We start from the raw sequence: 15,281 nt of genomic DNA, 5'->3' as shown, positions 1-15,281 counted from the left end.
CAGCAGCCCCCAGTGCCCCCCAGCAGCCCCCAGTGCCCCCCAGCAGCTCCATTTCACACCGAATGCCCCCACCGTGCCGTCCCCACCCCCAGCAGTGGGGGTGATGCGGGGGGTCCCCAGCGCCCGTCCCCTGGGTGTGGGCAGGGGGTGGTGGGTGCAGCCGGGGGTACAGGGGAATGTTGGGGGGGGGCTGGGGTGGAGGGGTGAGCCCCTGGTACTGGGGGGCTGGGGGGGGCAGGGGATGTAGGTGGGGGGCTGCACCCCCACCAGGGGATGTAGGGGGGGAGGAAGGAGGAGAGGGCTCAGCCTCAGGCTCTCCTGGCAGCAGGGATGGCAGAGGTGGGAGAGCAGCACAGCGCACACCTGTACACGGATGTGTACACGGATGTGACCTGTGCACACACACATGGACCTGTACACACATGGACCTGTACACACACACGGACCTGTACACACACCAGTACTCACACCCCCCCCGTACTCACACATCTGTACTCACACCTGTACTCACACACACACTCACCTGTACTCACTCACCCCTGTACTCACACACCCCCGTACTCACACACCCCCGTACTCACACTCCCCCTGTACTCCCACACCTGTACTCACACTCACGTGTACTCACACTCACGTGTACTCACACCCCTGCACTCACCCCCCCTGCACTCACCCCCCTGTACTCACACCCCTGTACTCACCCCTGTACTCACACCCCCTGTACTCACACTCACGCTCCCCCCTCTCCTTCCCGCCCAATCACCAAGCCCCGCCCCCTCCCTCTCAGACCCCGCCCCCTCTTCCAAACCCCGCCCCCCCTCCTCCAAACCCCGCCCCCGCCCCGCCCCTTCCATTCCCTCTCGCGAGAGGGGCGGGGCGGGGCCGGCAGCGCTCGGGGCGGCTCCGGCGGCGCCGCTCGCTCCCGGTGCCCCCGGGTCCCGGTGCCCCCCCCCTCTGCCCCCCCCGCTCCCCGCCGGTGCCCCCCGGCCCCCCTCCCCTCACCATGTCGGCTCCGGGCTGGGCGCCCACGCACGTGCAGGTGACGGTGCTGCGGGCGCGGGGGCTGCGGGCCAAGGCGGCGGCGGGCGGCAGCGACGCGTACGCGGTGATGGCGCTGGGCCGGGACAAGTTCTCCACGTCCGTGGCCGAGCGCTGCCAGGGCCGGCCCGAGTGGCGCCAGGAGGCCACCTTCGAGCTGCCGCCGCGGGCCGCCGCCGCCCTGCGCCTCACCGTGCTGCACCGCGCCCTCGTCGGCCTCGACAAGTTCCTGGGCCGCGCCGAGGTAGACCTGGCGGCCCTCAGGGGGGAAGGAGGCCGCCGGCACACCAGGTGGGGAAGGGAGGGGCTGAGGGGAGATCGGGGGGAGCTGAGGGGAGATCGGGGGGCCTGAGGGGTTGGGGAGGGCTTGAGGGGGCTCTGGGGGCTTGAGGGAGAACTCTGGGGGGAGGGCTGGTGGGAGCTGGGGGGCCCTTGAAGGGCTGGAGGGAATCCTGAGGGGAGCTGGGGGGTCCTGAGGGGAGCTGGGAGGCGGCTGAGGGATTGAGGGGGAGACTTGGGGGGCTTGAGGGAGGCTTCGATTGTGTGATTTTGTGTCTGGGGGGCCCCCTGCACAGCGCTGAGGGGGGGGGGGGGGGGGTGGGGGGCTCTGGGGGGAGCCCCTCATACCCTGGCGACCCCAGGGCCCCAGGTGCTGGCCCAGGGAAGGCACCCGGTGCCTTTCCAGGCGCTCCTGCCCCATGCTCAGGTTTCCTTTTCAAATATTTACGTGCCGGTGCGAGCGATTTACGCTGGGAACAATGAAGTTGTCTGAGGAAGCTTAATGTGTGTGACATGCCCTCTTGTTCGGACAGAACGAGAGCCCTGCGCTGCCAACTGTTCATGTATTTTTCTTAATAAAGGCTTAGCAGAGCCTGATGGTGTAGGAGCAGGTAACCCAGCACTGTTTGGGTTCATTTCCCGGCTGCCTGCAAGGCACCACGCTGGAAGACTTCTCCTTGAACGCCGAGTGCCAGACCCGGGTCACACTTGCGCCTTGGAACACAAACACGGGTGTAGAGCCCTGAAATCCCGGGGGTGGTTACCGGGAGCGCTGCGCTGGGAGCCGGGAGAGCCGCGAGGCTGTGATGTGGTGCGAGGCAGCCCGTGAGTCACCCTCCTCTCACCCACCCGAGGAGCCGGTGTTTATTCACCCCGGGTTGGCCGAAGCCAGGATCTGCTTCTTAACAAAGCCGTGGCTGCCTGTGCAGCCCTAATTACAGCGTGGCTGTCATTAAGGGCTGTGAGGCTGGTGGCAAGCCCTAATGTGTTTACGCTGCGGGGCTAAGTGCCCGCAGTCACCAGAGGTCAGCGAGTCAGATCTGTAGGGCTAGCGAGGGTTCTCCCAGGCTGGTTTCTTCACGTCTGGGCCAAGGAAAATTGTGGAAAGTTGTAACTTCGATGCTTCTGGGGAAACTTAGGGTATTTCCGATCGTTAGCCTCCCCCCTGCCCTCGATTTCCTGCGTGAAGCTCGTTCCTTCCATCCTCACTGGAACGCTGCGAGGACATTCAGCAGTGGAGGGCTGGTGTCTCCTGGAAGTGAAACACGTGTTGATCGAAGGATGGACACTGATGTCCCAAATGCAGATTTTCTACCCAAAAGCCACTCCTAGCACTACTAAAAAGGAGACAAAACGCAGGAGGCAGCGCAGGCAGAGCTTTACTACGTGAATTACTCTGGCTGTTTTTGCGTGGGGGCTGAGGGGAGCTTGTGGCCTCCTGTGAACGCAGGATTTACTCGCAGCACTTGGGGTGATCCCTCCTCGTGTGCTGCGCTGAGGCTTGAAAATGTTGGCTGTTTGCAGCTAGAACAGGCAGTTAAAGTTTGCCTCTAGTTTTGGGTGGGTTTGCCAGTAAATCATTTACTCTCCCTGCTCAGACTGAAGTGGATGCGGTGGCGTGCTCCTCAAAGCAGCGGCGTGTTGGGCTGCCTTTTGCTGAGCACACAGTTTTTGCTTTGTTTGCCTTTCAGACAGGGCCCTCATTGCCCCCGGGAGGCTGCGCAGGATAGCACCGACGCTGTAGAAATGCAGGCGTGCGCCTAGAAAGACCGCGAGGCAGGACAAAAGAGCCCAGCCATGGCTCGGGTGGAGGGCAAAAGGCTCCTGCGTGCCCCACTGTGCCCAGATCAGCGTGGCAGTTGCCCGGCTGGTGCTCGTAGGAAGGTTCCAGCCGTCACTGCAGCACTTTGGGGCGGGATGGACCTGACAAAACATCACATTTTCTGAAAGCTCTCCCCTTGTAGCACAGCTTGGTGCCGATGCTGCTGTCCTGTACCCTCGAGGCTGAGCACTGACCGCGTGTGTGCTGCTTGTGCCTGCGTCCCTCTCACGCCGTCCTCCACAGCAGGCTTCTGTGCCCCTCTCCAGCTAACACCCATCTGGTCTGTCTTTTCTCTGAAGAAAATGGCTTTTTCCCTTTCTCTTTCATTGCTTCCAGTGCACAATCAGAGTCTTGAAGTGCAAATTTGCTGGAGGGGCCGGTTTGCACGATCTGGTTCTGTTCCTTCATCTCCATTTGCTAGCTGCGTGGAGTCAAAGCCAGCGTTTTCCACGCGTCCTTCCCTATCAGGTCGGTGGAGTCGGCCAGTCTGGCTCTTGGAACAGCCAAAAAAACAACCAACAACCCCCCCCCCACTGGTATGCAGCTGATAATTTTTCTTCCCTGGCACTAACGTGCTGTGGATGTCGCCGAGGAGGACGTACGGGGCGGTAATGGAGCTAATGGAGTGGCGGCAGGCAGGCGCTGGTTTGGCAGCGTGGTTTCCCCGAGCGCCCGGTGCGTTCCCGTTCTGTGCTCGGTTTCACAAAGGGGTAAGGCTCTGTCTGCAGCAAACCTGGCTGGTTCGATCCAACCGCTGGCTTGGAGTTGTGGAAATCCCCACAAGTTCTGTAATGCTTGTTTTGGTTCTCGTTGCGTTGATTAGGGGTTCCTTAGCATTAGGATAGCAGCCCAGACGAAGCTGGAATGAAAGGTATGAGGGTGTGGGCTGCGTGCGTAAGCTCTCTGGTACCAGTGTCACCTCTCGGAGGCTCCTTTAGCACCCACTTCAAAGCTTTAATCTCTGTGAATTTCAGGGAGGCAGAGGAAAGTACAAAAAAAAAAAGTGGCTGAGCTGACCTGCAGGAATTCCATGCGGTGTGGGTTTTAACCCTTTCTGGGTTTAGTTGAATAAAACAAATTGCACTAATTTCACAGATTTCACTAACTTCACTTTTTCTATTTGCAGTAAGCGTTTTCCTGTGGTATCTGGGGTTGTGGCTGTGACGTAGTTGTAAGGTTAAAGGTGTTTCTTTTTTTGTACACGTGGACATTTCAGATGCTTAAAACACAGACATCCTCTGGTGTTTTAAACTGCTTGTGAGTCTCGAGAACTTGCTGCTAAAATGAATCTCCTTGGTTTGGCAGGTGGTACAAGCTTCGCTCCAAACCAGGGAAAAAGGAAAAGGAGAGAGGGGAGATTGAAGTGGATATCCAGTTCATGAGGAGCAACATGACAGCCAGCATGTTTGACTTGTCCATGAAAGACAAGTCTCGCTCTCCGTTTGGCAAGATCAAAGACAAGCTCAAGGGGAAGAGGAGCAGCGGGCTCTCTGACACGGCATCGGAGATCGTTCCCAGCACGACTCATTCCCCAGCTGATAGCGAAGATGAGTCAGCCGAGAAGGAGAAGGAGAAGAAGAAATCAAAGTTCAAAACCCTGTTTTCCAAACCTGGCCTGCAGAAGACTTCCCTCTCGCAGTCCATGTCTGTCCTGCCTACGCCTCAGCCCGGGGCCGAGCGGGTCAGGCTGCGGCCCAGCGACTTTCAGTCTCAGTGGGATGACGACGACTCGGAGACCTCTCCTACCTCAGAACGTGAGTATGAAGTGTGAGGCCTTTCCCCAAAGGCTCGCTTGCACTTCTCAGGCTCCTCAGGATATTAGTTAAGTTCTTCTTAATGAACAAATCCGTAGCAAGTCACTTCTGGCCGTGGTGGTGTGTAAGTGTATAGGATACCAGGCATGGGCAGCTGAGCTTACCTTGGGATAGCTTAGGAACCGTGAGCAAAGCGTGCACCCGGTGGTGGGGCAGTTTTGCACTAAGCATCTGCGGTGTTTTTAGGCCACTGGAAGGCTCGTGTGATCCTGCCTGCTGAGGGCAGACAGTGCTAAGGGACCTAGGGGATGTGGAAGCAGCGGTGTAGACACCCTTGTGTCTGTTGCTGTGCTCAGTTAGTGAGCTGCGAAGCACTGAGGCTGACGGCAGCCAGCGTAAGAGCTGTTCTTAGATCTTGAATTTCTCCCCGTTGATTTTTTCCAGGAGCCTTTGGAAATGCCCTGGAAGAGAAGTCTCCTTCTCCTGTATTTAAATCTCGTAAAACAGCAACTTTGGACAACAGGCAGCTAAACCAAATAACCACTAGCAACACCAAGAAAGAAGGGCTCTCTTTATTCGGTGGCCTTAAATCCAAAAATGACCCGGTCTCCAAGTCCAGCCTGTGTATCAATGGCACTCACGTTTATATGGAAGAGAGCGCACTGAAGGACAACACTCCAGCTTCTTCCCCCTCTCCTCTCAACTTCAGGAGGAAGCAGCTCTTTGCTTCAGAAGAGAACCTGTCTTCCAGATCTGCTAAAGGACCTGAAGAGGTGGGCAGAACATCCCCCAGCAATGCTCTGTCTGGGTCTGCATCCCTGGAGACCTTTAAATCTATGACTTTGCCGTCATACAAATTGCTTAGCAGTGAGGAGAACCTGGAAACCAGCACTCCCCTGACTGTCGAGGTCATTAAAGAGACCAAAAAAACGGACCACAAGAAGTCTGCCTTGCTTTCCCTGGTCACAGGAAAGAAGGAAGCAGCAAAAACCAGTGACACTGAAAGAATTCCGGACAGGACTCCAAAGGAAGAGGAAACCAAGGCTGCAGAAGAGAAAAGTGAACAGGAGGCCAAACGTCTTGAGTTTTCGGCAGACCTGAGCAGAGGAAATCCTCCAGAAGACAGTCACCTAGAAGAAGTCCCCATAAATAAACAACCACTCAACCCTTTTGAGGAAGAGCAGAAACCTGAAAAGGAAGCTGCACCAGCAAAGACCAAAGCTGTGAAACCCAGGTCAGTCGTGTTTGCTTCAGATGTTGCTACTGAGAGCAGCACGCAGTGGTTGTGGGCTTTAGACAGCTTCCTACCGCAGAGCAGTGCCTGGGGACTTGGTGTGCTGCACACAGCAGAACTGTGTTACTCTGGGGGTACCTGATGGCTTTGAGCTAGGTGTTGGACCCAAATAATAATTTTGAGGTCTTTCTCAATATGAAAACCAGATGACATAGGGCTGTTCCCTTTAAGCAATGCCAAAAACGCCAGTTTCTGGGTGCGAGCATCTTTTCAGATGCTGCAGGGGTAATTCTTGCTGGATCTCTTGCACAAACTAACATTCTTCTCTCAGAGCTGCGTGGCTTGAAACAAACCCAGGGGCTGAAATGCCAGTTCTAACATCTCTACTTCTCCCTTCTGTTTTGCTGTGATCTTCAGAGGAGTTAACCTTGGAGCCCTTCTGCTTTTGGCGTTGTTCACAGCAACACGAAGTACGAAGCACACAAGGCTTTTTCGGAAATTCTGCTCATGTATAATTGTGTATGTGGTTTCACATATATATTTATATATGTGTCTAAATATGTGTGTAAATATATTCGTCTTACTAATAAGGCTGTTCTGTGTCCTCCTCCCACCCTATTTTCAGTGCTTCTTCACGCTTGAGCATCTTGCATATGAAGTGCCCTACTAACAAAATTGCTTGGGGTGCATCAGATGAGATAATTACTGCGATGCCTGCTTCTGAGCGCTGCTTGTGCGAACGACAGCAGAAGTGTTCTGACATAATGGAGTGTTTCGTGAAGGTGCATTCAAGTATATTAACTCGAGTCTATTAGGTAGGCTCTTAAGTCTCTTGCAGTGTAATTTGTCTCCAGTGTTAGGCATTGATGGAGGCAGGTGCTAAAGCTTGTCTGCTCCTGCCTCGTGTTGCATCTGCAAGTGACGTACATGCGAGTTTTTTGTCCCTTTTGCAGACTGGGCGTGCCTGCACAGGAGGAAACCAAAGCCACGCTTCCTTCTCTTGCACCTGGCTCCTTTCCCGCTTTTCTGCCTGTACACCGCATCAATAGTGAAAATAATCCCTTTATTTCTAAAACGGGACAAAACGTCCCAGCGCCGGGCTCTGAAAGCACTCCTAGTTCTTCTGCGTCTCTTCCTTCTCCTCTCACTGCAGAGCTGCTGAGTGGCAAGAACCCCTTTAGTCCCAGCTGGGAGAGGGCGTCCCCGGCCCTGGATTCTGAGCACGCTGCCCATTTGCCCCATCATCTCGCAGCCCCTGGTCCCAGAGCTCCCCTTCCCAGGCAGGTGTCTGGCAGTGGCAATAATCCCTTCGCTTCTGCCTGGGGGCAGGGTCCCGAAAGCTCTGCTACGTGTGCTTCCTGGGCTGCCTCTTCTCCTCCTGCGCCTTCCCTCCCTTCTGGTCGCCCCTACAATGGCAATAACCCCTTCGTGTCCCGGCTTGGAGGGGGACCTGGCGTGCCAGGTTTCCAAGCTGTGGCTGGTTCTTCCCCTTTCTGCCCTCCCTGTGGTGCAGGCTGTTCCTCCGCAGCACACCCTGCTGATCTGAAACGCTCTGTGCTTACCGCGCCAGGGGGCTCTTCAGACGTGGCTGTAACTGGCAATGTACGTGCTGTGTCAGACCCTCCTGGCGCTCTCTCTGTCGGTCCTGGTCTGGCTCCAAAGCAGCAGTGTGATTCCACGCAGGTCCAGGCAGACGATTCTTTAAAGGGAGGCAAGGTAGTGGCTAGGAAATGCGTGTCCTTTCAGCTCGGGGAGTCACAGCCTGTTCCATCAGGGGGTGAGGATTTGGGTGGGCAGCACCGCGAGAAGCAGCTCTCTGATTTCAGGGGGGTGCTTCCCACAGATGCAGACACAACAGGGAGCAGAGCAGGGTTTGCTGGCAGACTGGAAGCAGAGAGCTGCCCATCCTTAGAGCTCTGTAGTGGCAGCACAAATCCCATCCAGAACAGCAAGGCCGCTGCTCAGGACGGTGTGGAAATAGGCAGTGTGAGTACCGAGCCCTGCCTGAAGGGTGGCAAACCCTCTGCATCTCTCTCAGAGTGCAGTAATAGCCTCTTACCAGGGAATGGAGCTGAGCGGCCGCCTTCCGCTGAGAGAGAGCTAAATGAGAAGCAGGAGATCTTAAGTGAAAAGAGAAGGGAGGAATGTACACCCACGTTAGAGCCCCGGGCATCTCCATTTGACAAAAATGACTCATTTTCCCAAGCAGAATGTACGAAAGCAGCCCTGGGAGCTCACACGCAGCCCCTTCGGGAAGCCGATGCGGGAAGGGCTGGCAGTGAGGCGTCGGTCACACCGAAGCCAGCACCACGGCTGTCTTTAGCCCTGAAGAAGTGCCCACCAGTTTCTCAAACCGATGAGTTAAGTGACGTGCCTTCGTCAGCTGAGGGTGTAAAATCTGCGTGTGGGCTTTCATTGCCTAACGAGAAACCCTTGGATGCTCGTGGATGCCTCCCCCCGAGTGGCTCATTGACAACTCTCGCTCCTGCAGTAAAGCTCAGAGCTGACAGCAGTAACAGGCACTTAAAAACCGAAGGTGGTGATGATTTATTTGACTGCCTCACAAATCTGAGGTCTGCCATTCCGGTTACTGCAGACCGTGGTGTGAAGCTGTCTGGTCTTCCAGCTATTCCAGAGGGAGGCTCTGATGACGAGCTGCTGGGGGACTGTCAGGAGAACTGTGGTGTTGATGCAGACGATGAAAATGTTCTAGAGGCTGGAAAGCTGCCTGTAGATGCAGTGCCTCTGCATGAGGAGCTGAAAGAGAGCTCTGGGACTTTGGCTGCGGCCAGAGTAATGCTGGCAGCTCAAGGAGGAGGAAATGCTCCTGGTGTTTGTACGCCACCTGCGAGGGTGCGTGTTCACAGTAACCAGAGAGCTGACTCAGGCCTACGCATGGCATCTCATTCCAGGGAGTGTAGTGGTTGTTTTGAGACACAGGAATTAAAAACAGGTGCTGATGCTGAGGAGCGTGCAGAGAGTGACTTCTCTGAGCCTTCTGTTTCCTCTTCCTCTCTGTCAAGTTCTTCACAGCCCTGCTCTGCCTTTCGCTCCTTCTCCTCTGACACCCCAAGTCATAGAGCAGAGTCTCCGAAAAAGCCAACAGCAGAGGGCTTCGCAGATAAAGCAGGAATTTCTGGCAAGAAGAAGCTTCTTCAGGCATGGGTTTCACCCTCTGAAACGTATCCTAACCAAACTCAGCAGGGTGGTGAAACCATGTCTCCTAAGCACAGGTGAGAGAATGTGGGAAATGCACAGAAGGTGTCTCAGTGCTGATGTGAGCCTTGCTGTTCTGGTCAGTACAGCTCTGCCTCTCCAGCTGCAGAAATTACTGCTCTTTTTGGTGACGTGGCATTGTGCAGCCTTAACCTCTGTCTCACACATGGTCGGTGCCCGAGCCCTGCGGTACGAGCGTAGGATCGTTGCTGTAACTGGGCAGACGGCACCAGATCAATCTGAATGTCCGTGGAGGATGCAGAGGGCACTTGAGGGGGGGCTGCCATTTGTAGCAGCGCTGCCCCTTAGGAAAACCGCTGGGGAAACACGGTCGTGTTTTAAGAAATGGGGTCATTTAACCAAATTCGAGAAACAGACTGGGCGTGATCCTTTTCAGATATGGGAGAGTAGTTGCAGGAAGCCTGACAAACTGGGATAGTTTCTTGTCTATTGGAATCGGGCTCCTGGGCCTCAAAGTAAATTGCAGCAAGCGATGCAGCTAAAACCCAGCTCCCAGGAGCGTGTGGCTGCTTCCCGGAGCTGCTCCTCCCGTGGGTTGGGGTGCTGCTGTCTGAGGAATCATGCTGCTGCCCTGTCAGCCCCCAGTGCTTGCATCTGCAGAGCTCCATCTAGAGCGTAGATGCTTCTGGGTTGGCACGTGCTGAGGTACAAGTACAGTTTCTTCCTCTATTAAAGCTGGCAAAACGAATCCTGCTTGAGCAATTGAAGATGACACATTTTGGCAGCTTATGGCGCAAACTAAGGTTGGATAAGATGTGACGTGCTCGTCACGGGGCAGTAGAAGTATTTGACATTTTGCAAGAACCATGACTGTTCTCATTAAGAATGCCAGGCTCAAATGCCAGTGCACAACAGAGCAGAGTAACTGCTGGTGTGCACCACCTTCTCGTGCAGACTGACCTTGCTTTTCTTTTATGGCACTGTTCAAGGTATTTTTCCCTTGGTACCATTTCTTTATCTCCAATGCCTTAAGTCAATAAAGATAATAGAAGGAACTGGAGTGTACTTATAAAACACCTTCAGCTTAGACAGAAATGCCTTATCTTAGAGATAGAGAATGAGTAGGGTAGGAATTTTCCCTGATTTCTTGCTGTATTTGTTTTTACTCTGCAGATCTGTGTAGTGCTAGTATTATATCTACTGCCTGAATAACCTGAGCCTTTTTAATGTTACAGACTCCATCCTGTGAAGCCAATGAATGCCACGGCAAATAAGTCTCAAAGTAAAAACCTGAACGTCATCAGCACTATGAACGAAAAGCTGATTGAGATGAACGTAAAGGTATGGAGGAACGTGGCGCTCCAAACCCAAGTTTAAGCAGCAAACGGAACAGAGTTTCAGATTCAGGATAGTTTGTCTGGGCTTCTGTCGTGTGTCCCAAGCAGAACAGTGGCTGTGCTCAGCCCCCAGGGAACACGAAGTTTCCTTCTGGCAGTCCCCAGGGGTGGGGATGGTCTTTGTTCTTGCAAACTCATCAGTGCGAGAATTGGCAGCTCTTGTTTGCGTGGGGGTACTCAGTGGAGAGGATTGAGGGGTGCTGTCTGACTCCTCATGTGCCTGAGCGATGGTAGCTGCAGGAGGAGGGACAGGTGACTCACTGCCTGCGCTACCTTGGCACAGTCACGTTGGTGACGTGTAGGAGCGGCGTAACTTGGATCAGCCAGAAAGATTGGACAAATTAGTCACTGTTTATATGCAAGCCTGATTAGTCCCCAAAGCTTCTTCTCACCCCGAAGTAAGTATGTGGCTCTTAAAGCTGAGAAGGAGGGAAAAAGTACCCTCAGGGTGGCTGCTGCCTTGCAGTGTGTTGCGTTAATACCCTGTGCCCTTGGAGAGACCAGGTGCCTGCTGTTGAGGCAGGGCTGGTTCCTAAAAGCAAAGCTGTGCAGTTTGCATAATCACTCGGATTTGGAGTGTTTTTTTTTTTTGCATAATCTTTGTCTCAGGAGATCTCTAAAGAAAATGCTGTAGTGCCTCCTCCTGGTGTAAGTGGAAAAGAAGAACGTGTTTTATGTGCACAATTTAAACTGACGTGTTGCTGTTTTCATTGAATTGAGAACCTGTAGCTGGTATTCTGGTCTGGTGCTCTGATTCCACAAATGAAGTTAGGCTCGACGTTGCAGCCACTGGAGCCTGTTGAATGAGTACTCCCTGCAACAGAAGCGTCTGGGCTGGCAATCTGGTTTTGCATCAGAGACCGTTTGGACTGACTTGGCAGAAGCTGCCAAGTATTGGTCTAGTTTGCTGAAGAGTTAGAAGCAGACTTCTCAGAGGAGCTGTGTTGTGATGTGTTCACTACAGTAAGAGTGAAATGGCAAGACCTAACTGAGTGGCTTGTGCTCTTGAACCTGAATTTGACTGCCCAAGTCTTAGCTAGATTTTATAGAGTCGCTCTCCCAGTGCTTGTCAAAATGCTTTTTCTTGTACTTGGTGATGCATGGCTCTAACTTCCATGTGCCTTCACTAAGCTGGATGGGCTGCTGCCTAGAGTCAGCATGACATTCATTCGGCATAAATTGCAGCAGAGCTGAATTATAGAACTGATGTTATGCAAAGCCTTTATGCTAAAAGCAATTGCCCGGTTGCTTTCTGTAACGGCTGACACACTCTGAGCCTGCCTTCTGTTTTGGAGGAGACTTGGTAAGCTCTGTAAATTGAGTCTGTGCCATAAGTGAAGTATTACACACCTACTCCAAAGCCCTTGCTCTCTTTTCCCCCAGAAAATTTAAAAAGCTGTTCTGCATTCTGTAAGTGCATGCATGTATAGTGTTGTGTGCGAAGTTCTCTGGGCTGGGTTTGATAATGGCCCGGCGGTGCTTCATTGCAGAGAGCTCATCTGGCCTGGCCTGCCAGCCTCTCGTTTTTGCACAGCTTGGGTCTGGGCAGCCTGCTCTGCGCAGTCATAAAGCTTAATGACCAATGTTCCGAAATGCCATTTGGATGGAGCTTGCCTTTCAAAAGATGGGAAGCACAGAAATGCTTCTGAGAAGCAGCTGTGTTTCTGCAAATGCTGTGTGCAACTGCTCGTTGGTGCCTCAGCTCCCCGAACCAGCTACCAGATAGCATTCAGTTGCTAGTTTGCAATGCCTGTATACCTGTAATAACCCTGCCTTTCTTCTCTTGAAGAAATACGATCCTTCAGATCCTGCCTATGCTTATGCTCAGCTTACACACGATGAGCTGATCCAGCTGGTCTTGAAACAGAAGGATACGATTAGCAAGAAAGATCTCCAGGTGCGGGAGCTTGAAGACTACATCGATAACTTGCTTGTCAGAGTCATGGAAGAAACCCCAAACATTCTTCGTGTTTCAACTTCGGGAAACAGAAAAGCTGGAAAGATGTAAAAGCTCTCTGGACGTTGAACAAAGAACGGAATTCCCGCCAGCAGAGTTTGATTAATAAGGAGACAATGTGAAGTCGGTGGTACCGGTTGTGCTGCCCACACAAAATGACCTCTTTCCTGTTTCTGCCTTGAGCAACTATCACTTCGGTTAGTGGTTACATCAGGTCTTGCACAGGGAGTCCAGAAGTAGAATCAGCTTACCATATTTATTTTTTTTGGTCTTCTTCCATTATTTGGAAAGATTTTTTCAGGCATCTAATCCAAAGGACGATAGCGATAGGAAGGATGAAGGTTTTCTTTGATACGTTTTCCTGGCTGGCACTGCTGATCCTTTATGAAGATTTTTTCATAGTTCAGTTTTGTAGCTGCTCTGATAGATCAATTACTCCTCTGCCCACATCTTAAGTTGTAGTGCAATATACAATCTTGAACAGTAGAGCTTGAGGATTTGATTTTTTTTTTTTCTTTATTGTTTTGAATAACTACACTGGAGAAGTCCAAAGATGTAAGCTTCAGAACGGGGCTGCATGAGCTGTACTTTAAAAGCAATTAAGGCTCTAAAACGCAATTTAAACCATAGACTGGAAAGTAAGGAACAAAGCTAAGTTAATGACATCATGTAAATATGGTTTCAAAGCAGTTCTCCAAGGGGAAGGTTTACAGGTGGTTTTTGGTCAAGGAAACACTGAGATGTCATGGTATGTTTGTCTACCATAGGAATAAGTAGTAGTCATGCATTTGGGCTGAAGGTACGTTAAATTGGAAGTTGTTCTCCTATAGGCTTCAAATTCCTGATTCAAAAGTTGTTCGGATGAGGAAGGCAAAGGTACATCTGGTTTCTGTTCTGTATTCTAAAATAGGTATGGATTTTGCTGTACACGTGCATGGCCCGTGTCACTTGCTGTATGAAAGTTGAGTGATAATTCTGGTGTTACACCGTTGCAGTTTAGTAAATCTGAGTGCCTTGGATTTTGGAGCTAGTGCTTACCTTGGAACAACCTTCTGAGGTGATCAGTCTTAACACTTTTTTATATTTCGTATACAGCTATGAAAAGAACCAAATTGCCCTTTCCTTGGGATGGGAACAGTTAAAATTCTAATGCTCAAATCTGATTTGTTTTTCTTTGTGACTTGAAGCTCAGAATGGCATAAAAATTTATGTAGCTGAAAAAGCGTTCTGGTTTTGCAAGACAATCGCATACCTGGGTCTGCTTCCTCAATCTGTGGCTTCTTTGCAGCTCAATAGAGACAGGTATGTTCTCCCTATCTCATCAGGCAGAAAATAACAGCATAGCACCAGCAAGCAGCCACAACAGGCTTCCTCCACTGAAAGTTAAACGTGGCTTTTTTGTGGCGAGCTCTTGCCAAAGATAACAAATCAGATGTGTCTTTGCAGCTCTTAGATTAATCAGGGCTGTGAGAGTCCATGAGAAGTTTTGAAGAAAGCTGAAATATCAAAAGGGTGGGTAGCAGAGAACCAAAGTAAATGCTCCTACCTTCTGAAATTGAGATAATCTATTTGGTCACTCCAGACGTAGCTCGAAAGGGGTGAGTTTCTAACGCAATTTTCCTACAGTAAAGCACTTTAATGAGGGACTCGCTGGATTAACTATTAACCTCTTCGTAGACTTCTTACTGGTTTTGTAAAACACTGAAAACTACTGGAGACTTCTCAAATACTGTGTTTTTGTAGTGAAGAGTAGTTTAATATATTTGCCTAGAGATGTACACATTTATTGGAATTTGCAAAAAATGCCGTTAATTACATTTTATTACTGTAAACTGGCTAACTACCAAAGTCTGGCCTCGCAATCAAATCTTTTCTGACCGAGCTCTCCTTTGTGGGAAGCTCGATTTGAAACAAGCCTTTTGCTTTAAGCATTAGGGGTCTTCTAAGACTTCAGGTACTTCTTTACTGTACCCTCTTCTGTGAATGAAGGGTCTGAAACACAGAAATGCTTAGTGGCATCTTCAGGTCTTGGCTGGTGGTTTTAATTTTGAGTGGTACTGGTTGTTGGCATAACTGGAAATTGATGCTGCTTCTCGTGCCTTGAAATAATGAGGAAGGTGAAGAAATAATTTCAGTTTCCTCCTTGTGCCTCAGTGAATCTCTGGAAAGAAGTGGTTCTTATACCTCATGTATAAATTTGTCTTCTAGACTTTTTTCCACAACTTCCTGGTTTTCTACTTCAATCAGAAAAACCAGTAGTGCCTTGGAATGGTGGCTTAAAAGTTCGAAATCAAAAATGGTATCACCGGTAGTCATAACTGGACACATGCTAAGGAAGACTTGGCTTGGTTTTTGCTGTCCTTGTTTTAAAAGAAGAAGGGTACTACCGTGTGGCTGCTGAAGTCACTGCGATGCCGCGTATAATGCTCCTGGAGCACGGACCTCATGAAGTTCTTACAGTGGATCGATTACATGCATTCCTTTTGGCAAGAGCATGCATCCTGAGGCTGTATACACACAGACAAAACGGTAATACATGCTGATAACAGTCTCCTGAGAGACCAAGCCTTAAAACTTGTAATATCCTTTCTCGGTAGCCTTTTGCCAGTTTCAACTCTGCCCA

At 51.4% G+C, this 15,281-nt stretch overlaps 2 protein-coding genes across 9 annotated transcripts in view; both read left to right on the top strand.

Moving 5' to 3' along the window:
• The window catches only part of LOC118177439 (nucleoplasmin-like), an 8,880-nt gene extending 8,541 nt beyond the window's left edge, over positions 1-339 (top strand). The window contains exon 7 of the mRNA XM_035345140.1: positions 329-339. The gene's annotated coding sequence lies outside the window, so the exon portion shown is untranslated. The remainder of the gene's footprint in view (positions 1-328) is intronic.
• A 579-nt stretch (positions 340-918) lies between these two features.
• On the top strand, positions 919-14,949 carry RAB11FIP1 (RAB11 family interacting protein 1). Of its 8 annotated transcripts, XM_035345131.1 has the most exons (9): positions 919-936; positions 968-1,329; positions 4,445-4,893; positions 5,338-6,127; positions 6,545-6,646; positions 7,081-8,370; positions 8,413-9,360; positions 10,540-10,645; positions 11,311-11,677. In XM_035345131.1, the coding sequence occupies exons 2-9, from the start codon at positions 1,004-1,006 to the stop codon at positions 11,413-11,415; spliced, it is 4,116 nt and encodes a 1,371-aa protein (XP_035201022.1). In that variant the 5' UTR covers positions 919-936; positions 968-1,003; the 3' UTR covers positions 11,416-11,677. The 8 variants fall into 8 exon arrangements, with proteins under 8 accessions (XP_035201022.1, XP_035201020.1, XP_035201024.1 ...); XM_035345129.1 differs by lacking the exons at positions 6,545-6,646; positions 11,311-11,677 and adding an exon at positions 12,491-14,949; XM_035345133.1 differs by lacking the exons at positions 7,081-8,370; positions 11,311-11,677 and adding an exon at positions 12,491-14,949 and having other exon boundaries at positions 9,151-9,360.
• The last annotated feature ends 332 nt before the right edge of the window (positions 14,950-15,281 follow it).

Source organism: Oxyura jamaicensis, chromosome 22 (assembly GCF_011077185.1).
Source record: "Oxyura jamaicensis isolate SHBP4307 breed ruddy duck chromosome 22, BPBGC_Ojam_1.0, whole genome shotgun sequence".
Classification (NCBI taxonomy): Eukaryota; Metazoa; Chordata; class Aves; order Anseriformes; family Anatidae; genus Oxyura; species Oxyura jamaicensis.
This window is presented reverse-complemented; position numbering and strand designations above follow the sequence as displayed.